This window comes from Giraffa tippelskirchi, chromosome 11 (genome assembly GCF_054371585.1).
Source record: "Giraffa tippelskirchi isolate mGirTip1 chromosome 11, T2T-mGirTip1v1.2.pri, whole genome shotgun sequence".
Taxonomy (NCBI): Eukaryota; Metazoa; Chordata; class Mammalia; order Artiodactyla; family Giraffidae; genus Giraffa; species Giraffa tippelskirchi.
Window position 1 is genome coordinate 682,165 of NC_137285.1, and position 21,010 is coordinate 703,174.

The following is a 21,010-nucleotide window of genomic DNA, read 5'->3' on the forward strand; positions in this document are numbered from 1 at the left end:
ACCCTGCCACAGCGCCCTCTGGCGTCCACAGCCCAGACAGTCGTGACCAGAGCGGGGCGGCACGAAGACCACAGCTCCCGTGAGGCGCAGGGCTCGCTGTGACGTCAGCACGTCGGCGAGCGCGGCTCTCCCATTGGGCGGCTGTTTCAGGCGCCTGCGCACCCGCCGCGCCCCGCCCCCGCCCCGCCGCGCCTGCGCCGCTCGGGCGCTGCTGGGATAGCTATGGCGAGTCCGGGCGAGCCGGCCTGCTCCCAGCTGGTGCCCGCGGCGTCTGGGCCCCGGAGGAAGCGCGCAGCCAGCGAGGCTGGGGCTGCGACGGGCCGGCAGCGGGTCCTGGACGAAGAGGAGTACATTGAGGTAGCGTTCGGCGCGGGCACCCGCGACTTCCGGGCTCCGCGCTCCCCTCCCCGCGCTCCCCGCCGGGTCTCGACGTTCGGCGCTGTGCCCTGAGGCGATGGGGCAGCCTGAGTCCTCGTCCCCAGCGTGTGGACAGGCGGGGGGCGAGCCGGCGGAGTGTGGGGCGAGCTGTCCGGGCTGTCGGGGGGCCGCAGGGGTGGGTGTGTGCACGCGGTGAGGGGCCGGAGAGACAGGGATCTGTCAGGGGGTCAGCAGGGGTCTGGACAGAGGCAGAGAGGCCTTCTTGGACAGCGGTGGTGGTGGGAGCTAGGGCTGGGGGCCCCGCAAGCCGGCTGCCACGGTGGCCGTATCGATGAGCGGGTACGTCTCCTGCCACCGTCCCACCGCAGCCCCGCAGGAGGTGCGAGGAAGTCACTCAGGTTTGGGAGGCCAGTGGAGTGGGCAGACAGTGGTCTTCGTGGACAGCTGGGTGCGCAGAGGCGCAGCTCAGGGGCGAGTCCAGGCGGAGATCCGAAGCTGGGAATCTCCACTCATGCTGGTGGGGGTGTGACTGGCTGGAAATAGGAGGCTGAAGGTGGCAACAGCCAGGTTCAGCAGATGTGGAGGTGGAGGCGGCAAAGGAGAGTGAAACTGAGGCAGAGAGAAGACTTTGAAAGTGTGGTTAGGACTCCGCGATCTCACTGCCACGGATCTGGGTTCAATGCCTGATCGGGAAGTAAGATCCCATATCGCACAAGCGCACAGCGTGGCCAAAAAAAAAGAAGAAAATAAGGAAGTGTTCCCAAGCTCTGGGGATCTTTGGGCTGGATGGAGGTTGGGGCCTCAGCACGCACTCCGTGGGGTAAGTGGCCGGGAGAGGCAGACAGAGGCTCTGACTCGTGTTCTGACCTGTCTTTCAGGGCCTCCAGATGGTCATCCAGAGAGACTTCTTTCCCGACGTGGAGAAGCTGCAGGCACAGAAGGAGTATCTGGAGGCTGAGGAGAACGGAGATCTGGAGCGGATGCGCCAGATTGCTATCAAGTTTGGCTCCGCCCTGGGCAAGATGTCCCGAGAGCCCCCGCCACCCTGTGAGAGGAGTCCCGTGGGGACGGGCACGGCCGCCCGCTGAACCGATGCTTCAGGCCCTCTAACCCCACCCCGTCTCTCCCCCAGATGTCACGCCGGCCACGTTTGAAACCCCTGAGCTTCACACGGGCCCCAGCGTGGTGGGCAGCAAGGCCAGGGCCCGGGGCCGCGGCCTGGAGGATGGTGACGGTGAGTGAGCATCCCGCTTCCCTTGCGCCGTCTGGCTTGCCTGGGGTGTCCCAGACACAGGTCCCTTGTCGTCTGTGAGGGTCTCTTTCCTCAAGGGTGACCCACGGGGCCTAGGAGGTAGAGGGTCTGGGTCCAGCTCCTGGATGTGACAGTCCTGTGAGCCTCCAGCCCTCATCTGTCCCTTGGGAATCGTACATCCCGTCTCCCGGCCACTCACTGTGCCGCAGGGGACCCGCTGTGATCTTGTGACTCTTAACGCCCGACACCCCATCTCAGCCCGAGTCAGAGCGCACGCTTCACCGGCGTCCAGCGGATAGGGAGGGGGGCGGCTTGGGGGTGTTGATTCCACCCCTGGGGGCATTGCATGGTGGTGTGGGGTCTCATAGACAGACCCGCGGCCAGGCAGAGGGTGCCTGGGGCTGAGCGGACGCAGTGCCGTCCATGCCGTGGTGCCCTGGACAGGGGAGGCTGCAGAGGCAGCGGCGGAGCCCCTGCCCAGCCTGGACGTCTTCCTGAGCCGGTACACCAGCGAGGACAACGCCTCCTTCCAGGAGATCATGGAGGTGGCCAAGGAGAGGGGCCGGGCGCGCCATGCGTGGCTCTACCAGGCCGAGGAGGAGTTTGAGAAGGTGCCTGGGGCGGGGCGGTGGTGCCTTCTCAGGGTGGGCTTCCTGGGCCAGGGCTCGGGGCCTCCCTGACCCTCGCTCCCACGTGACACAGAGGCAGAAGGACAGTCTCGCGCTGCCGTCGGCCGAGCACCAGGCAATCGAGAGCGGCCAGGCCGGAGTAGAGACGTGGAAGTACAAGGCCAAGAACTCCCTCATGTACTACCCAGAGGGTGAGCCTGGGACCGGGCCTCCGGGGTGGACTGGCCTCCGGGGTGTGTGTCTCTGCCCCCTATTCTCTGGGCCTTCAGGGATTCCAATTCTCAGGGTGGGGGGGTCTGTGTCCGGAGTCAGCACGGGTGTGCACCCCCACCCCGGCCGCACCCAGGTTGTGCTCCGTGCGGACCAGCTTGTCTCCCTCGGGCCTGCCCCCCTGATGCCAAGGGCTCTGCTCTCCGCCAGGCGTCCCCGACGAAGAGCAGCTGTTCAAGAAGCCGCGGCAGGTGGTGCATAAGAACACCCGCTTCCTCAAGGACCCTTTCAGCCAGGCCCTCAGCAGGTCGCAGCTGCAGCAGGCGGCCGCTCTCAACGCCCAGGTGAGGGCCGGGTCAGCACCTCTCTGCTCAGGCATCCTCGGGCTCAGCAGGGCTCGGTGGCGTGGGCGAAGCAGGGTCTGTTCTCCGTCCAGGCGTTTGAGGTCAGGTCCTGTCTTGGTCAGACAGGTGGGTCAGGTGTGTGCCAGGCCGTGGGGCAGGGGCAGGAGAGAAGGGAGGCAGCGTGGAGCCGGACACGTGGGCTGAGCCGGGCTTGGGGTGGCGGAATGCAGAGCTTCTGACCCCAGGAGTTGTGCAGGGCAGTGACTCCAGTGACTGGGGGGTCAAAGGGAAGGTTGGAGGTGGGGGCACTGTTTTGGAGGTCTCCACAGGTTCCTTGCCCCACCCCCCGCACCGGGCCTGAAGTCAGGTGCCCCCGAGGATAGCACGTGTCAGGAGTGGCCCTCCTGGAAGGCCGGGGCACATCCCTTGGCCACTGCTCTGACAGGTCCTCAGGCTTTCGCAGCGCTAGGCTCCTCCTCTCTTGCCGTGGGCTTGAGCAATGTCTGCGCCTCAGCCTGCGGCGCGGCCTGGCTCTGCCCTGACCCCGCCTCCCCTCTGGCTCCAGCACAAACAGGGCAAGGTGGGCCCGGACGGCAAGGAGCTCATCCCCCACGAGTCCCCCCGAGTGGGCGGCTTTGGATTCGTCACCACGCCTTCTCCTGCCCCTGGTGAGAGACGCGCCCTCTGCGGGACTGCTGGGTGTGGGGCTTCCTGGCTCGCCGCGGTCTCTCGGGCCTGCCCACACCCCGTGGCCCAGGATCCCATCCATGCTGTGCCAGAGCTGAGCGGGGCTGCGGGCACTGGGCTCCCAGATGGGCCCGACAGACGCCTGGGGCCAGCTGGTCTGCGGGGTGGTCTCTCCCTGTGCCTCGCCTGAGCTCAGAGGACAGGCTGGCTTGGCGAGGGAAGGCCCGGCTGGGCCCTGGTGAGCAGTGGTGCAGTGGGCATCAGGTGGGCACCGCGCTGTGGGGGCGTGGGTGGAAGCCAGGCTCAGTCTGCAGGAAGCTGTGTGAGGCCCCTCAGGTGAACAGGACGAGCCTGAGGGAACCTGCGGGCCGTGTACGCCTCTCTCAGGCCGCCCCCTCGTGCTCCCGCTGGGTGCTGGCCGGGGCTCCCTGTCAGTCCTGGGGTGACGTTTCCCGGTCATGGGTCTCACACCAGCATGTGTGTGGTGCTGACATACGGAAGTCTGAGGTCCTGAGGTTTGGGGTGGTCTCCAGGGCGTGTGCCGGCCTCTGGGCCACTGGCAGCCGCGCCGAGGCCGGGCCTGGGAAGGCACCATGGTTTGGCCAGGCTCAGGGTAGGGCCTTCACCTGGAAGGCTCCGGATCTCCTCCCTAGGGGCGGGGTCCTGTGGGTGTCCTCCGGGGCTCCTGGTCCTGTGCTAGTCTGAGGGCCCAGCCACCCAGCCCAGCTTTTCTGGAGGCCCCTCTCCCAGGCTCAGCCTGGCGGAGCAGGCCCCGGGCCGACCGCGGGGACCCTCTCACAGGCAGATGCACCCGGGGTCCCGCCCTGGGAAGGAGAGGGGGCCACCGGCCCACCTTGGTGGCCCTTGGCCTCAGGTGGCTGTGGGCGCTCCCCGCGCAGGTGTGACCGAGTCCCCGCTGATGACCTGGGGAGAGGTGGAGAACACACCCTTGAGAGTGGAAGGACCGGACACGCCCTATGTGGACAGGACGCCGGGGCCAGCCTTCAAGGTGGGTCGGCACGGTGGGTGTCTCAGTGGGGGCCGCACGGGTGGACATGGGGTCTGCTGCGCTCCCGAGGCTGTACGTGGCAGATGGGCCTTACGCCGGGGCGGGTGCCGTGGTTGCTTGTGGGATCTGGGCCTCCACTGACGACAGGCGTGGGCAGGGCTCGGGCCGAGTAGGGAGATGGGTGGGGAGCCGCCGTGGCCCCTGTGAGCCTACAGGCCTAGAGGACGGGGCAGCTCAGAGACGGGAGTCTCGGGCCAGGAGCTCCCCCACGTGCTTCAGCCTGCAGCCGGGGAGGAGCCCCGAAACCCCAGTGTCCGTGGGACACGGCTGTTCCCTCGGGACGGCTGAGTCCTTGCAGAGGGAGGCCTCTGGTCACAGGGGACCCAGATCAGGCCCCAGCCAGGGTCCCAGGAGCAGTCAGAGTGGGAGTTCCTGAGGCCGGGCCCCTGCAAGGGAAGCCCTTTGTGGGCCAGGCGGGCAGGGGAGGTGGGTGGCAGGTGGTTTGTGGGGACGAGGAGGCCCAGGAAGGTGCCAGCGAGCGGCTGGTAGGGCCCCAGTGGCTCTGGGAAGGCAGGTCCCTGATCTCACGCGGTTTGTGGGGTAACCCAGCGCTGGGTGTGGTTTGTGAGGGAGGCCCCCGGAGCCTCGGGAGGACTGTCGGGTGTGGGTGGGGGGCGCCCCTGAGACGGAAGGGTGCAGGGTCACTTCACCTGCTTTGAAATCCCAAAGAACCAGCGCAGGGTCTGGAGTCCACGTTTGTCTGTGGAGCAGGGCGGGGTCCCCGTCAGTCACCATAGCAACACCAGGGGCTGAGAGACCGAGGGGCAGGCGCTCACCGTACAGTGGTGATCCTTCCAGACCCCAGATCGCCTGCGGGGCCCCGGGCGCTTCGCGTCTCAGCCTGGGACACGACAGTGGCTGAGAAAAGCTTGCAGGAGCGTCGTGTGCCCTGAGGTGTTAGAGCTTGCCCCCTGCGGCTGGCGGGTCAAGACCAAGCCCAGCCCCGGGTCCCCAAGTCCGGGGCGAGGGGGCGACGGAGTCCTCTCCTTGCTGGCGTGTGGAGACAGAACAGCTGGGTCCTCAGTGCGCGGCAGGACAGGTTCAAGGGAGACGGGAACGCTGAGCGTTAAGACAGTGGACGGGAGCCTCAGGCCCACACGCCAGGGAGGCAGGAAAAGGGTGTCCACGCGGCCGGGAGGGAGTCGGCGCTGGGCCCTCGGCCCCTCGCAGCACAGCGGGAGCACTCCAGGGTCCGATTGCAAGCCGACAACCAGACAGTGGAAGGGTGTGTTAATATAGCCAGCATGCTGCGCAAGTGAGAGAGGGGATACAAGATCAGGAAGAAGATGGGCCCAGGACGCGCGTATCTCGAAGTTCTTTAAACGCAGACTCCATCGCGCTTGGTGACCAGCAGGAAGCAGCCTGAAGAGGCCCTTTCCTGAAACGTGGTCCCAGTGCCTGACTGGGTAGTGCCGGCTTCGCGAGAACCCAGGCCCCGGGCGTGGGCCGCTCAGGGGGCTGGGGGTGGGCCCCTAGGGCAAGGGGTGGGGAGGCTGGCGCCCCACGACGAGCGCGCCTGCCCTCCTCCAGATCCTGGAGCCGGGCCGCAGGGAGCGGCTTGGCCTGAAGATGGCCAACGAGGCTGCCGCCAAGAACCGGGCCAAGAAGCAGGAGGCCCTGCGAAGGGTGACGGAGAACCTGGCCAGGTGAGGGGTGGGCCTCGCGCTGTGGCTGAACGCTGGCACCGGGGTCTGGGCCCGTGGGTGCAGCTCTGGGCCGGGCCCTCTCTGCGTCTGCAGCACCTCTCAAGCGCCCCAGACCCCCTTCTCGCACGTTCTAGTAGCACCTTGAGGCCGTGTCCCCCGTAAGCTCCCACCTGCCCGTGGAGTCAGGGTTGTCACCTCCCTTGGAGAGGGTCGGGGTCCCGTCCAGCCCCATGGCCCGGGGCGCGGCCGCTCAGGATCCCAGCCTGGAACAAGCACGTGTCCCCCAGGCATCTTCCCGGGGGACTGGGGAGCCCTGCTGCTGGGCAGGCCTGACCCTGTCTCTCACCACGCCTTCCCCACTGCAGCCTCAGCCCTAAGGGCCTGAGCCCCGCCATGTCCCCGGCCCTACAGCGCCTGGTGAGCAGGACGGCCAGCAAGTACACTGACCGAGCCCTGCGGGCCAGCTACACCCCGTCCCCTGCCCGCGCCGGCCACCTCAAGACCCCTGCCAGCGGGCCCCAGACCCCGACGAGCACGCCAGCCCCCGGCTCAGCGACACGCACCCCACTCAGCCAGGACCCAGCCTGCATCACGGACAACTTGCTGCAGCTCCCCGCCCGGCGCAAGGCCTCAGACTTCTTCTAGGGCTGGATCCAGAGTTCCACGGAGCCTGCGGGGCGGCTCTCCGCCCAGCATGGGACTCCAGCTTTCCGGGGCCCCGGGACCACCTGGCTGATACCCTGCTCTATGGAACCCTACCTGTTCTGTTTACTTGTAACTAAAGAGAACCTCTAGCCTGACGGGGCTGCCTCTCTGCCCCAAGGCTACCCTCCTGCCTGCGTCGCCCGCCCAGGGCTGCTGGATGGTGAGCTCGGGAGCTGGGGTGTCCAGCCTTCCCTGCGTGGCTTCCAGTGGCACTGCTGAGGCTGGGGCCGCCTTCTGAGCTGAGACAGCCCCTCGTTCCCCCATGCCCCCCACTTCCGTTCCTCGTTCCTCTTGGGAGGCAGAGCCCTCGGCTGTGCACCAGGGGGGCGGGGCTGGGGCCGTGGGGTCAGGAAAGGGCTGCTTTTGATTCTTTATCCCAGTAGGGAAGGCTGGGCATGGGCCTGAGGGAGCCCCAGAAAGTGGGGGGTGGAGGTCGGGGGGGCCCAAGTGAGATGCAGAGAGCACCCTCCAGGCAAGGCCACGGGGTGGGGGCCGCCGCCAGAAGTTCTAAAGGGCCAAAGGACAGGCAGGCGTTGAGGACGGGCTGCCTGAGGGGCGCGGGTGGAGCGGGAAGGCAGCAGGGGCCTGGTGGGAGGCCGCGGACTCCGTGCCCACGAGGCCCGGCTCCCCAGAGCCCCCAGGCCGCAGGGAGTGGGTGCTGAGTCCCAGAGAAAAAGACTCCGCGCGCCTCTCTGCTGTACACTGTGGTTTATTTGGTGGTCAGGGTTTAAGGTCTCTGCTACTAAGTGGAAAAAAGCTAATAGAACGTAATCAAAATAGCGGTTTAATTGACGGACTTTACTTGTTCTTGCACCTGTGGCTTCTTCAGCTCCTACCTCTTACTTAGCCCCCCGGGCCCTCCACACCGCTAGGACGCCTTCCCCACCTCAGCTCCCGAGACGTGGTGGTCCTTGGCCCTGGGGGTTTCGGCCAGCTGCTCCTCCACCTGATCATCAGTCTCGGGCACCACGAGCAGCCGGTGCTGGGTCTTGGCCCCCAGCTTGTGGTCGGGCCGGTGCTCGGGCCGCGAGCCGGGCCGTGGGTCCAGCTTGCAGTCAGCCCGGTACTTGCCCTCGCCCTCTCTCTTGAAGGAGGCGGAGGACATGGCCTTGGGCTTGGGGGGCTGCAGCCATGCGTGGCTGAGGATCTCGTCGATGTGCAGGCGCCGGGTGACGTCCGGCTGCAGGATGCGGTAGATGAGGTCCTTGCACTCGCCGGTCAGGTGCTTGGAGCGCGGGAAGTCCACTCGGTGCTCCTTCTGGATGCGCAGCATCTTCTTGATGTCAGAGTCGTCGTACGGCATGGAGCCGCAGACCATGATGTAGAGTATCACGCCCAGGCTCCAGATGTCGTACACCTTGGGCTGGTAGGGGATGCCCTGCAGCACCTCGGGGGCCGCGTACGCCGCCGACCCGCAGAAGGTCTTGCTCAGGGTCAGCCGGCCGCTGCCATCCCGCAGGCAGCGCTTGGAGAAGCCGAAGTCGGACAGCTTGATGTTGAAGTCCTTGTCGAGGAGAAGGTTCTCGCACTTGAGGTCTCGGTGGACGACGTCCAGGTCGTGGCAGTACTTGACGGCCGAGGACAGCTGCCGGAACATTTTGCGCGCCACGTCCTCGTGCAGGGCCCCCCGGCACTTGATGAACTCAAGGAGGTCGCCCTGGACGCCAAGCTCCATGACGATGTAGATGCGGCCGTCGGACGTCTCGAAGATCTCATAGGTCTTGATGATGGAGCGGTGGTTGACGGTCGCCAGGATGTCCATCTCCCGGGGCAGGAATCTCTCCACGAAGTCGGTGGGCGTCTTCTTGCGGTCGATGATCTTGACTGCCACATTGAACTTGAGGCGCTCAGAGTAGGCGGACTTGACTTTCGCATAGGAGCCCTTGCCCAGGTTTATGCCCACGATGTAACCCTTCTTCCTCAGGACCGCGGCATCATCCATGGTGCCCAGAGCGGCCTGCACCGCTGCCCTCTACATCCCCTCCCCACGCGGGCCAGCGGGCATCGTCCTCGTTTGCAGTGCGGGGAGCCGTCTGGCCAGGCTGGGCCTGTACTTGGAGGTGTGGAACGCCCAGCATTGTCCCTGCGTGACTTCAGCCTGTGAAGTCATAAAGCCAGGTTGCCCGGAGTGGGAACTGGGGTGGGGGGGCATGGGCCCTGGAGCCCTGGAAGCCTGATTGGGCTGGGCAGAGGCCCGCTGGCCGCCGGAAGGGAGGACGCCGGAGGCCAGGACCGCGCCGGGCCGCCCTGTGAGTCAGGCCCGGGCCCGCCCAGCTCCAGCCAGCGTGCCTGCCCCCTGCCGCTTCCCTCTCCTGGCTGTGGGGACTGATGCTGACAGATCCTGTCCCTCGAGGGAGGGCTGCCTTCCTGACACTGCCTTGAGGTGGGACCAGCACACCCTCTGGGGCCGTGCCTGGGAGGGGCTGCAGGGGGCTCCAGGCCTGGGGGCGAGGGCGGCCGCCCAGGGTGGAGGGCACCTCGGACTCTTGAGTGCCCAGCCCGGTGGCCTGGAGCTCTTGTGGGCTGGCGTTCCAAGGGCCAAAGGAGTTGAGGTCCAGGCAGGGAAGGGCCTGGGGGACGTTGTGAGAATGGATGGGTCTCAGCGCTGGGGTGTGGGGGACATGGAGGAGAGGGTTGGGGGGTGGGGGCTGCAGGAGCTGCCGGGATCCAAGCCCCACTTTACAACAGGTCCTGCTAGAGCCTGTAGTGAAGGGTAGACAGAGCCTGTGACCGGGCAAGGGGCGGCTGGCAGGGGCTGGCTTGCGGGGAGGGCACACAGTGGGCAGGGCCTGGGGCAGCGGCTGGGGGCTGCGGAGGGTGTCCTGAATTACGTCACTTGGGCCTTTGTGAGCGCCGGGAGCCTGGGCAGGCACGTTGCCTTCGCATCTTAGACTGTTTCTGCACCTGGAAACAGCGTCAACCCCCTTTGTTCTTGCCTCGGGAACCGCGGCCCCTGTAGGCTCAGGTCCTTTGTGACCCTGATGTCCTCTTGTCCTCGCAGCCCGTCGCCAGGACAGGTGCTCAGGGGGAGGGGGGCATCCTGTGTCTGGGTGGGTGGGAGTGACCCACAAGCCCTGTGCTGGGTCAGCAGGGCTCGCCAGCTGCTGGGAGGTGAGCGTGCACACTTGCCTGGGGCGCACGGAGCTCCCGGCAGGAGGTCCATGAGGAGGCCCCTGGGCAGGGTAGCCGGGCCCAGAGGCCAGCGGCAGGGACCTGCCTGACGCCTGCATTCTCCTGGGGGCTTCGGGAGGAACCAGCGGAGCTTCAGAGGGGCCGGCCCCCAGGCCAGGCACCCGCCCTGCCCATTCCCCTCGCCCCTAGGGCCCTGTCGGGGGTGCCCTTTGCTGTGGCTCCTGCTCCCCACGCCCTCCCTCGCACAGGACGTGTGGCCTCTGGTTCTCCGGGGACTTCAGGTCTGCAGACTCCGGCGAGCAGCAGGGGCCCTAACCAGAACGTGCATGCAGGACTGCTGGGGCCCTCGGGGCAGGGTCAGACTGGACTGGATGGGCTTCAGGGTGCTCCCCGCTGCAGGCCTGTGAGTGCCAGACCTTCAGGCCCTTGGGACGCTGCCCTCAGGGCTTTGAGGGTTGGCCTCAGGCCCTGGGTGACAGGAGCGGGCCCTGCCTTCCTGGGGCCCGAAGTGGCTCAGCATCACCCAGGGTGTGAGTGCCCTGTGGCTGGGCCATGACGGGCACACGGAGCTGTGGTCAGAGCTGGGGCTGGGCTCGGGGAGGCTGAGAGCTGAGGTCAAGCCACGCAGAGAATGGGGACAGAGGTGCCGGTGTGGGTGTGAAAGGCCAGGTGGTGAGAGCTTGCCAGGTGGGAGGTGCATAGCCGGCCCAGACGCCGCGCTGAGCATTCTGGGAGTCATTGCGGGGGCTGGGGCACTGGGGCGGCTCACGGGAGCAGCCGGCGCCTCAGGCCACCTCGGGAGGGCCTCACCCACGCTGGGTGGTTTCAGGCAGCCGAACGCCCTCTGAGCAGTTCCCCCGCCTGGAAAGCACACAGCAGGTGTTCCTTCCTGAGGCCCCTCCCTGCAGCCTCGCCCCCAGGTCCTGATGACCGCTGCTGACCGCAGGGAGGAGCTTTCAAACCTCCCGGGGCGTCTGCACCCCCACTGGCCCCACGCACCCTGGAATCCCACTCCACCACCGGGCGGGCGTGTGACTCCGCCACCAGGACTGCTCCATCTTGGGCCCTCGCCCGCCTGCTTAGGCAGTGACTCCCAGAGGCTTTGTGTGTGGAGGCTGTGGCCCCTTGGCAGAGCCTGGAGAGGTGGGCAGGGGCTCAGGGACCGGTCCACCAGCGGGGCTGGGGCGCACGGCCAGCAGCCGGGCGGCCACGAGGAGGCCAGACCTGGGAGGACCTCAGGGGCCAGGCATGGAGATCCTCCCCACAGGCAGGGGAGCTGGACTGGGTGCAGGAGGGGGCCCTCAGCTGCCGCGGGAGGTGATTGGGAGACGGGTGGGGCCCGGGGGCAGCCACCCCGTGACCCCAGGGGTGCGTGGACCGGGCCGGGAAGCGGCTGGGTGGGGGGCGGGGCCGAGTCCAGGGCGGAGCCCTTGCTGGACGCCGGCAGGGGCGGGAAGAGGGGCCTGTCTGAAGGCCCCGTTCCCTCGGTGGGTCAGACCCGCAGGTACACGTGCGTGTCTGGAGCACAGGCAGGTCGGAAGAGGAAGCGGTGGCCGCGCATGGCCAGGTGGGGGCCACACGGCGGGTGGGGCCCCCGCGGCTGGCAGTACCCCCGCAGGCCTGCTCCCCCCGCGGACACCCCGGTCACACATGAGGCCTGTGCCCTCCTGCTCACCAGCGTCCGCTTACCCGCGCTGGCGGGAGCGCCAGCCCTGGGACAGCTGGGACCAGAGAGGAGCAGGAGGGTCAGAGCGCAGTGATGGGGAGACACACAGGCCGGGGGGTGAGCCAGGCAGGGATGCTGCGGGGAGCGGGGTGCTGGCTGGGTGTGGGGGAAACCCTGCAGCCAGAGCAGGGGGAGGGGAAGGGCCCCAAGGGAGGCCGGCCCACCTCTGCAGGCCCCCCCACAGGCAGGCAGCCTTGTGGGGCGGTTGAGGGCCCAGAACCCCTGCCCCCGCTGCCCGGCCTGTACCCCCCACGCCGCCTCCCTGCCCAGCACGGTGCTTGTGGGCCCCCCGCTTGAAGCAGTGTCTTCCTCGCTCCGCTCTCCCCGGTCCAGGGCCCGCGGCCGTCGTCAGGGCTGGACACGTGGGGCTCTTTCCCCAGCAAGAGGTGAAGCACAGCGTGGTCCGAGGAGGGGGCCGCGGGGGTGCAGGGTCCTCTCCCTGGGTGACCGAAGCCGGCAGGGCAAACACAGTGACCTCAGGGGCTGCAGTAATATAGCGATTTATTGCTTCTTTAGCCACGTGAGTTACCAAGTTCAAAGGGAGGGGAAGAAACTGACGAAAATAGCGGCTCATCCGGGACCGGCTTCCTTCTCGGCTGGTCCCGCGGCCTCTCTGGAGCTCGGCCTCATTCCCTGCCGGCCGCCCGGGCCGCAAGAGGCGGCTAGGCGTGCGTCTCTGAAGGCTGCGGGGGCGCCCCCTCCTCTGTCTCCTTGCTGGGCTGCTCGCTGGGCAGACCCACGGCCTCCGACTGCCTGGAGACCGGCACCGGCGCCTCCGCCTCCTCGGCGCTGGGCTCCGCCCGGGGCTCTGGCCGCACCTCCTCCCGGGGCTCTAGCTTGGTGGAGGACTTCTTGTCAGAGCTGGGCTCGGGGTTCCACGGGGGCTCGGCGGCCCGGGAGCTCTCTCCCTCCTTGTTGATGGCTCCGGAGGACAGGCCTCGGGCCTTGGGCTGCACCCAGCAGTGGCTGAGGATCTCGTCAATGTGCAGGCGCCGGGTGACGTCCGGCTGCAGCATCCGGTAGATGAGGTCCTTGCACTCGCCGGTCAGGTGCTTGGAGCGCGGGAAGTTGACACGGTGCTCCTTCTGGATGCGCAGCATCTTCTTGATGTTGGAGTCGTCGTACGGCATGGAGCCGCAGACCATGATGTAGAGTATCACGCCCAGGCTCCAGATGTCGTACACCTTGGGCTGGTAGGGGATGCCCTGCAGCACCTCGGGGGCCGCGTACGCCGCCGACCCGCAGAAGGTCTTGCTCAGCGTCAGCCGGCCGCTGTCATCCCGCAGGCAGCGCTTGGAGAAGCCGAAGTCGGACAGCTTGATGTTGAAGTCCTTGTCGAGGAGAAGGTTCTCGCACTTGAGGTCTCGGTGGACGATGTCCAGGTCGTGGCAGTACTTGATGGCCGAGGACAGCTGGTGGAACTTCTTGCGAGCGTCGTCTTCCTGCAGGGCCCCCCGGGTCTTGATGAACTCGAGGAGGTCGCCCTGGACCCCGAGCTCCATGACGATGTAGACTTTGCCATCTGATGTCTCGAAGATCTCGTAGGTCTTGATGATGGAGCGGTGGTTTAGCATGGCCAGAATCTCAATTTCCCGGGGAAGGAATTTCTCCAGGAAGTCCGTGGGGGCTTTCTTGCGGTCGATGATCTTGACCGCCACGTTGAACTTGAGGCGCTCAGAGTAGGCGGACTTGACTTTGGCGTAGGAGCCCTCTCCCAAATTGATCCCCATGATGTAGCCTCGTCGCTTGAGGACGGCGGCGTCATCCATGGTGCTGGGAGCGCCCAGTGCCCCTGAGGCTGCCCTCTACATCCCTGCGGGACATGGGCCCGCACGTCCTCATCCACTCTGGGGACAGAGTGCTCTGGGCTGCCCGGGCCTCCCGTCCCTGCCTCCTAGAGGCAAGACTCTGGGGTGGAACGTTCAGCACTGTCTCCCGGGTGACTTCAGTGGGTGAAGTCATAAAGGAGGCGTGCCCTGCGGAATGGGGCTCTGGCCTGAGCCACTCAAACTCGGAACCCCGCAGCAGACGGAGGGCCCACTGAGCGTGGGGGGCCGAGGTACGCAGGGGCCACGGGGACTGCGTCGGCTCGCCCCAGCCTCCACACCAGAGCCAGGACTGCTGTGGGGTGGCGATGAGCTGATTTCCTGCACCCTGGGTCATCCCTGGAAACCCAGGGCAACTGTCCCAACCATCTAGGTCTCAGCAGCAAACAGGAGACACTCAAGTGAGGACTGCCTGCGAGGGTTTAACAAGAGGATGATCTCCCCACACGGAGCCGTGTCGAGAACCCCGAGTGGGTGATGGGCCCTCGGACGAAGAGACGGTCGTCTCTGGAACCCAGGGACAGTGGTGCCGGGAGGGCCGCCTTGACCAAGGCAGTGACCTAGGTGATCTCCCCAGGGAGGGGGCTGGGGAAAACCTCCCTGACCTCTTGCTCCCTGCAGCCCTGGAAATCCTCCACAATGTCCACACAGGCACGCGGGCTGAGAAGGGGGGTGGGGCAGGAAGGGTCCCCTCCACTCGCTTGCTGCCTGGTCTGACTGGACTTTTCACTTCCCTGTGTGGCTCTCCTCATCTGAACCTTCTTTGGCCAGCTCTGCTGGGGACAACTGACTGGGTCTCTGCCCTTGGCTGTGAGCCCCCTCCCGGGGGCCTGCCCTGCCGTAGCCCTGGCTGGGCTCCCAGGGCAGGTCTGGGGGTAGGGGAGAAGGTGGGCCTGGACTCCTCTGAGAGCTGCTCCTGGAAATGCCCCCTGAGAACAGGCAAACAGGGCGGTGTTGAATGGGAACCACCCTTCGCACCCGCAGTGGGTCCTCTCTGCTCTGGGCCTTGCTGTCGGGAAGGGCGGGGTGGCACAGGAGGGAAGGAGTAGGCAGGCCCGGTGGAGCCTTGGGGTCGGTTTTGGCTACATCCGTGCATCTGGAGCGGGTGCCTCTCTTAGATGACCCTGAATGTCCCAAGCTGGGGTCCTGGGGTGCTCAGGAGGATCATGCCCTGAGGGGCTTAGGGTGACTGCTCCTGGGGAGCGAGGTGCTGATGGTCTGGGTGCCCCCCACACCTCCGTCTCTGCCCTCCCTGTTTTCTCCGCTCCCATCTTCACTCTTCTCACCCTGACGTCCCGGCCCGGGCCTCCTGTGCGGGGCCGGGGGTCTGTCCTTCGGAGGGCTTGCTCCTCCCTCCCTGGTACTCCCCATCTGCTGGATCCCCTCCCGCGGTGACAGGTGCGGGGCCAACGCTTCCCTCCGTGCGGAAGGGCCTGCTGTGGCGGCAGCTGCGCCAGCGTTTCCCCCCGGCCCCGTTCCGCCCCCACAGTGCAGGGGGGGCCCCCTCTCCAGGGGGTCGGGCGTCCCTGTCGGCTCTCCGCGCGGGACCCTCCTTGAGCCTGCTTGCTCGTCCGTCTGCAGCACTCCAGTTGCACGCGCCGGTGAAGCCGCACCTGCGGAAGCGCCTCCGGGGATCTCGGAGGTTCTCCAGCCCCTCTAGGTCTCCTCCCCGCTCTCTGCAGCGGTTCTGCCTTTAAAGCGCCACTTTGCGACGCACTCTTCCAAGGGCCCTTCTCAGGCCCTCCCCCAACTTCGCCCCCGCCCTCGGCTCCCTCGGCGCCGCTCCGGCCCTCTGCCTTGATTGTCCCAGCCCCGCCGTTTCTGCTCCGCCCGTCCCTGAGGAGGCCCGGCCGCTCAGGCCCCGCCCCTAGCCCCGCCCTTCTCTGATCAGCCAATGGAGCCCTCGGCTGCTCCTGGGCCCGCCCCGGGCGGGCCCGCCCCGCCACCGCCACCGCCCCGCCCTTGGGCTTCGCCCCTCTCGGTCACTGCGCAGGCGGAGCGCGCAGGCTCCGCCCCTCCCGGCGCTGATTGGCTGGCGTCGGCGGCGGGGGCGGGGGCGGGGCGGTGCGGGCGGGGGCGGGGCGGCGCGGGCCGAGCAGGACGGCCGCCATCTTGCGCGGAGCCGGAGTCAGAGCCCGAGGCGGCGGCCGAGAGCGCGCTCCCGCCCGCGGCCCCCCGGAGTCCCCTCCCCGCGGCGCCCTCGCCCGGCCCGGCCCCGGCCCGGCCCGACCCCTCGGTCCGGCCCGAGCGGCCGCCCCGGGGACGATGAACGGAGGATAAATGGTGCCCAAGGCGGACAGCGGCGCGTTCCTGCTGCTCTTCCTGCTGGTGCTCACGGTCACCGAGCCGCTGCGGCCAGGTGCGCGCCGGGGGACGGCTGGGCCGGGGGCGCCCCGGGGACCCCGCGCTCGCCCCGCGGCCGGCGGGCTCGGACCGGGCGCCGGGAAGCCCCGGCCGCCCCCCGGCGGGGGACCCTCCGACGCGTGTGGAGCCGCCGAGGCGGGCGTTCTCTGAGGGGAACCCGGGTGGGGAGCTGGGTTCCGGGCGTTAGAAGGTCCCGCACGAGCCTTACCTCTTGTTTCCGATGTGCCTCTCCCCTCTGTCCGCGAGAAATAAAGGCCCCGAACGCAGGGCCGATTCGCCCGTCGGGCAGAAGGCCAGGGCTCGCGGTGCTCTGGTGGCTTGCAGAGATGTTCTAAAATCAGCGGGAAGGAGCCCCTGAGTGTTCAAGTTGAAGGAGATGCTGTAACATGCACGTATAAATGCGTTCGTTTTTATATCGATGCGGTTGCATAGTGAGATTCTTGACCCTGTTTAGCGGAGGAAGAGGTCCATGCAGGCAGCAGTGGCCAGGGCCCCTTGTGTGGGTGCTGTCAGGCCTGCGTGCCTCCAGCAGGTCGGGGAGCACGGCGGTGTGCAGGCCCCAGGCACGCTGCACCTCGGTGCCCTTCGCCATCTGCCGCCGAGCACCCCACCTCCTCCCCGGGGTCCACTCGGCAGCCAGGGCCCTGGCCCACACTCAGCTGGAGGGGCCAGTGATGCTTTTGGAGCGGCTTGGTGACTGGCTGCTGGGAGGTCTCGGTGGAAACTGAAGCCAGCATCCGTGCAGGAGGGTGCTATATGGGCTCTGAGGGACGAGCGCCAACAGGTTTGTGCATGCTTGTTACTACGTTCTTCAGAAAACACGTCTACACCTGTGGGGAGGCGCAGTCATCCCGTCCCAGTCCTGGGTCCTCTGTTATGTCGCTGGCCTCCAAGGGGCAGAACGAATCTATGCTTGTGTCCTCGGGGACCTCTGGGTCCTCTGAGGGATATGACCGATGTCCCCAACTCCCTTTCCTTTGCCGTCTGTCCACACATGCTGCCAGCCTGCAGCAGTTCAGAAAGCATCTTGGCCTGCTGTGGTTAGGGATGCTCACGTGAAGAGAAGGTGCCCTCCTCCTGGGCGTGCTCTTCAGCTGGAAGCAGGGGCGGGAAATCGGTCCTCCGGCTGCGGCAGAGGTGGGGAGGGGTGGGCCCGCAGCAGACCGGAGTTGGGGCGGGGAGGTGACTGGGTGGGGAGCAAGGCTGTCTTGTGTGCCCGTGGCTGCCCAGGTCAGACCTTCACAGCAACCCCTGTGGGTGTCTGGAGTTGCCATGAAAAACCTGCGGGCTCTAGCTGGCTGCCTGACTCTGGCTCAGCAGCGAGCGGAGTCGTCCCCCCCACCGCCCCCCGGGCCTGTGTGCGCTCTGTCCTGCCAGGCTGGGGTCTGTCTGCGGGCTGGCAGCTGGGAGGAGCTTTGCCAGTCTTAGCCTGCCTGCTTTTTCTTGGAGTCCTGGCTCAGACCCCCACTGGGGGGTGAGGAGGGAAAAACGGGCACCCCTCTTCCCTGGATTGTCCCTGCCAGGTGGAGCGCGCCTGGCCTGTCGGGCCGCAGGCTGGGTGTGCGTCCTTTCACAGAGCTGGGCTCTGGGCAGTGTGTGGCCTCGGTGGCTGAGGACGGGCTGGGTGCCGGGGCTCTCGGGTGGTCCCTGTGGCGGGGGTCCTGTTGCTGGCTCCGTCTTACAGACTGGGCCACAGAATAGAGCTGGAGACCCAGGCAGCTCTGGGGAGGTGTTGGTCCCGAGACCTGGTCTCTGTGGCGCCACGCTCCCTGGCCTTTCTCCCCGGCAGCCCCGCTGCCCCCCCCTCGGGCCCCCTGCTCCCAGAGCCACCTGAGGCTCTCCCGGTGGGTCTGCAGCCCGTCTTCCATCTGAGCAAGGGCCAGAACTGCCCTTGGGTCCCCGCTGTGAGGGGGCATCACAACTGACGTCTGGTGAGACAGGAAGGCCGGGACCTCTGCCCAGGGGTGACGGAGCAGGAGGGACCTTTAGGGGCCTCTGACTTGGATGCCCCCGTGACTTGGCTCCGTCTGCAGCCCGTCCTCCAGGAATGCGGCACCAGGCGCGCTGGTAGAACTCTGTTTCTCGCTTTAGCTGTGGAAGGAGACCCTGCGTGGCTTTAGCCCCAGCCACGTCCGGGCGACCCCCCCGCCACCCCTCTTGCCCTTCTGGGTGAGCTGAGGCGCATGGGCACTGTCCTGCTGGGAGAGGCCAGCGATGGGCCTGAGGCCGCTCCAGGGAGCCGTGGGGCTGGGTTTGGGCCCGGGGAGGGGCTGCCTGTTGGTTTAGGGGCCTTTCCCCGTGCCGCTGGGGAGCCTGAGGGACCTGCTGGCTGGGCTGACCTGACACGTCGTCAGGAGCTGGCCGGTGGCCACAGCACCTGGGCTGGGACCAGGGAGCGGGTGGATGTCTCCCGAGCCCACGCGCTCATGGCTCGCAGACGGAGGTGGACACCATGGGGTCTGCGCTGGGGCTGGCCAGGCGCCCCACCCCCCTTTGGAGCCCGCGCTCAGCCCCAGCATGCACCACTGCGGAGCTGGTCCCGTGGCCCTCCGGAGCCCTGGGCTGGACACTTGGCTTCTCTCTAACTCGGAAGGTAGCCCAATGCTCTTTCCAACCTCACTAGCCTTTTTTTTAGTGAAGAAACTTTTGTTTGGGAATATTTTCAAACTTACAGAAGAGTTGCAGGGAGAAAATGATCTCAAAGAGCCCCGTGCATCCTCTGCCCAGACCTCCCTGGTATGGATTGGCCTCGTCTGCCTTACCCCCCTGGGCACTCCCCCCGCCCCTTGTGCATGCATGTGCGTTGACGCAGGTACGCGCAATCGTTGGGGAGCGAGGGGCGGGCGTCGTGGCCTGCTCCCCGAGGAGGCAGCCTGTGAGGGCTTGGCGGCCGCGGGCCCGGTTGAGGGCAGGGTCCCACCGGTGACTTGGCTCGGGGTTGGAGCCTGTGTGGCTGCTGTGCCTGGGCACGGGCACACGCCCCTCTGTGGCTCCTCTGGCCCAGGGTGCTGTCGGCACAGCCCGCCCTCCGAGGTCCTCTCACCCCCCGGCCCCGGGAGCAGCCGTGCCGATGGGGTGCCCTTCCCTGGGGCCCAGAGTCTCCCTCTCTGGCTGCCGCGGGGCTGCCCCCCATCAGGCTGCCGAGCTGACTTCGAACCAGCTGAGTGTTTGCAGAGTGACAGGCAGGCTTGCAGGAGGTCATCACCTGAGACCGCGTCTTGGTTTCCTGCGTGGCTCGCAGCCAGCTTGGGCTGTTCTGTGGAAGCGGGGCCAGGCCAGGGGTGGCCCAAGGCCCTGGAGGCTGCGAGGCCTCAACGGGAGAGGGGCGCTGAGGTCAGGGCCTGCTTCCTGGGTCCAGGCGAGTGCGGCCTGGTGGCTCGAGAATGCAGAGCCATGCGCAGAGCCCCCTGCTCACTGTCTTCCGCTCTCTCCTGCGACCTGGACGCGGTTCACGGGGACACAGGCTCAGCGTGACTTGGCTTCTGGTTCTGAGAACTGTCTGACGTAGTACAGATGCTCCCTAAGGGCCGTGGGCGTTACCCACGCAAGGAGAGGTGGGCTTATGAGAAGGCGTTTCTCAGGAGAGCCCCGCATCCCCAGGCGGCGAGCTCAGTGGCTTGGGCTGCGCGGACACCTAGTGTGCACCCGGTGAGTCCAGCTGCGGCTGGAGGCTGGGGGGGTACTGGCCGGGCGCCCTGGACACCCCGCACCATGGACAGAGCCGGGATTGTTCCTGTGGGTGCGCTTCGCGCTCAGGCACGTTCGAGCTGGGGCTCCGGTCTGGTCTGGCACAGAACGGGCGCTCGGAAATCGGTGAGGGAGCTGACGCACAAACGACTCCTTCTGTTTAATATAAAGAGCGCCCGCGGGCCTCGCAGCTGCCTGGTAGGGGCGGCGGGGACCGAGCCAGCTGGCCTGGGGCTCAGGGCGGGGGGTCGCTCTCGGGGGCGAGAGCTGCCCTGGGAGGTGAGGGTGGGCGAGGCTGCTCACCGCCGAGGGCTCACCAGGGTCCCTGGCCGCGCGTGGGGGGTGGGCTGCCCCTCCGATGGCCGCGCCCGCTGGCCCTGTCTCCTGCCCTCCGCTTGTCTGCCTGGCGCAGCCGTCCCCCCAGCCCCTAGGCTGGCCCTCATGCCCGGTGCCCCAGCCCCTTTCCCGTCCTTTTCTGTAGGTTGGCTGCTGGGCGTCTGGCAGCTTGCTGTCTGTCTGTCCTCAGTGGACAGCTGCGTGCCAGAGAGGGTGGGTCTGAGAGCAGAGCCTGTGTGGATGCTGGACAGTGAGGATCTCTGCGTCCACCCTGAGGCTTGCCCTGCTGCAGGCAGCCTTCCTCCCTGGGCACTCTGCTTAGGAGCTGGATGCTGTGGGGAGTGCCCAGGACTCCCAGGGCCCTGGATGGGGGCCTGCTGGCGGGTCAGCGGGAGATGCACGGTGCTGGGGCCCCGGTGTGCTCAGCATCCGCACGCCGCTGCCTCCTCATAGGGCCCCTGGGTTGGTGGGGTACCTGCCGCTCCCTGCGGTCGCACAGGATGGGGCGGGAGCCTGGAAGGGGTCTGCGGGGCCCTCCACCACCCAGCCCTGCGCGGGAAGGGGTCCAGGCCGGGGTGAGCTGTGGGAAAGCCCAGCACAGTGTCCCACTCTTAGAGAAGGTCATGCATATCCAGTGTTACACGAATTAAATTAGACGCTGTGTACGCTGGTTCTGCTTTTCCACTCGGCAGTGTTTAGGAGGCCTGTAGGTCAGTCAGCACAGCTCTGCGTCATTCTTACATCGAACAAGCCTTTATGAGAACTTTGCTCAGTCTTTTGCCCACAGGGCACCTCCCAGGAGACCTCTTATCAAAACTTTCCCTCAACCAGAAGCTGCGGTTTGGAGAGCGGCCCTGTGGGAGGAGGCGCAGCAGGTGCTGGGGGCCCAAAGCCACCTGCGCAGCCCCAGGCCGGCTCGCCGTGTTGACCTGTGTGAGGCTGTCACTTGGGTTTGTGAGGCCGCTTACCTCGGGGGACTAAGCCCCAGAGTGACCACACAGAGGAGCTCTGGCGTGAAC

At 67.1% G+C, this 21,010-nt stretch overlaps 4 protein-coding genes across 39 annotated transcripts in view; 2 read left to right on the forward strand and 2 right to left on the reverse strand.

Moving 5' to 3' along the window:
* The first annotated feature begins 207 nt into the window (after positions 1-207).
* On the forward strand, positions 208-7,708 carry ESS2 (ess-2 spliceosome associated protein). Of its 4 annotated transcripts, none has more exons than XM_081541900.1 (10): positions 208-357; positions 1,257-1,425; positions 1,511-1,612; positions 1,999-2,241; positions 2,333-2,450; positions 2,680-2,813; positions 3,379-3,481; positions 4,400-4,509; positions 6,100-6,215; positions 6,581-7,708. In XM_081541900.1, exons 3-10 carry the CDS (start codon positions 1,511-1,513, stop codon positions 6,858-6,860), a joined length of 1,206 nt encoding a protein of 401 aa, XP_081398026.1. In that variant the 5' UTR covers positions 208-357; positions 1,257-1,425; the 3' UTR covers positions 6,861-7,708. The 4 variants fall into 4 exon arrangements, with proteins under 4 accessions (XP_081398026.1, XP_081398022.1, XP_081398023.1 ...); XM_081541896.1 differs by having other exon boundaries at positions 2,003-2,241; XM_081541897.1 differs by having other exon boundaries at positions 2,075-2,241.
* TSSK2 (testis specific serine kinase 2) lies at positions 7,614-10,824 on the reverse strand. The gene has a single exon (XM_081541912.1). The coding sequence runs from the start codon at positions 8,860-8,862 to the stop codon at positions 7,789-7,791; it is 1,074 nt and encodes a 357-aa protein (XP_081398038.1). The 5' UTR covers positions 8,863-10,824; the 3' UTR covers positions 7,614-7,788.
* The window catches only part of DGCR2 (DiGeorge syndrome critical region gene 2), a 31,293-nt gene continuing 19,340 nt past the window's right edge, over positions 9,058-21,010 (forward strand). For 11 of the 33 annotated variants that reach the window (XM_081541879.1, XM_081541890.1, XM_081541860.1 and 8 more), the window contains exon 1: positions 15,719-15,963. Coding sequence is in view for 16 of the 33 variants with exons in the window: in XM_081541860.1 (XP_081397986.1) it covers positions 15,885-15,963 (79 nt within the window). In the remaining 17 variants the exon portion in view is untranslated. Of the gene's footprint in view, positions 9,304-12,268; positions 14,169-15,718; positions 15,964-21,010 lie in introns of those variants that run through there. The other 22 variants (XM_081541883.1, XM_081541894.1, XM_081541884.1 and 19 more) reach the window with 8 other exon arrangements.
* On the reverse strand, positions 12,263-13,547 carry TSSK1B (testis specific serine kinase 1B). Its single transcript, XM_081541911.1, has one exon. The coding sequence runs from the start codon at positions 13,545-13,547 to the stop codon at positions 12,441-12,443; it is 1,107 nt and encodes a 368-aa protein (XP_081398037.1). The 3' UTR covers positions 12,263-12,440.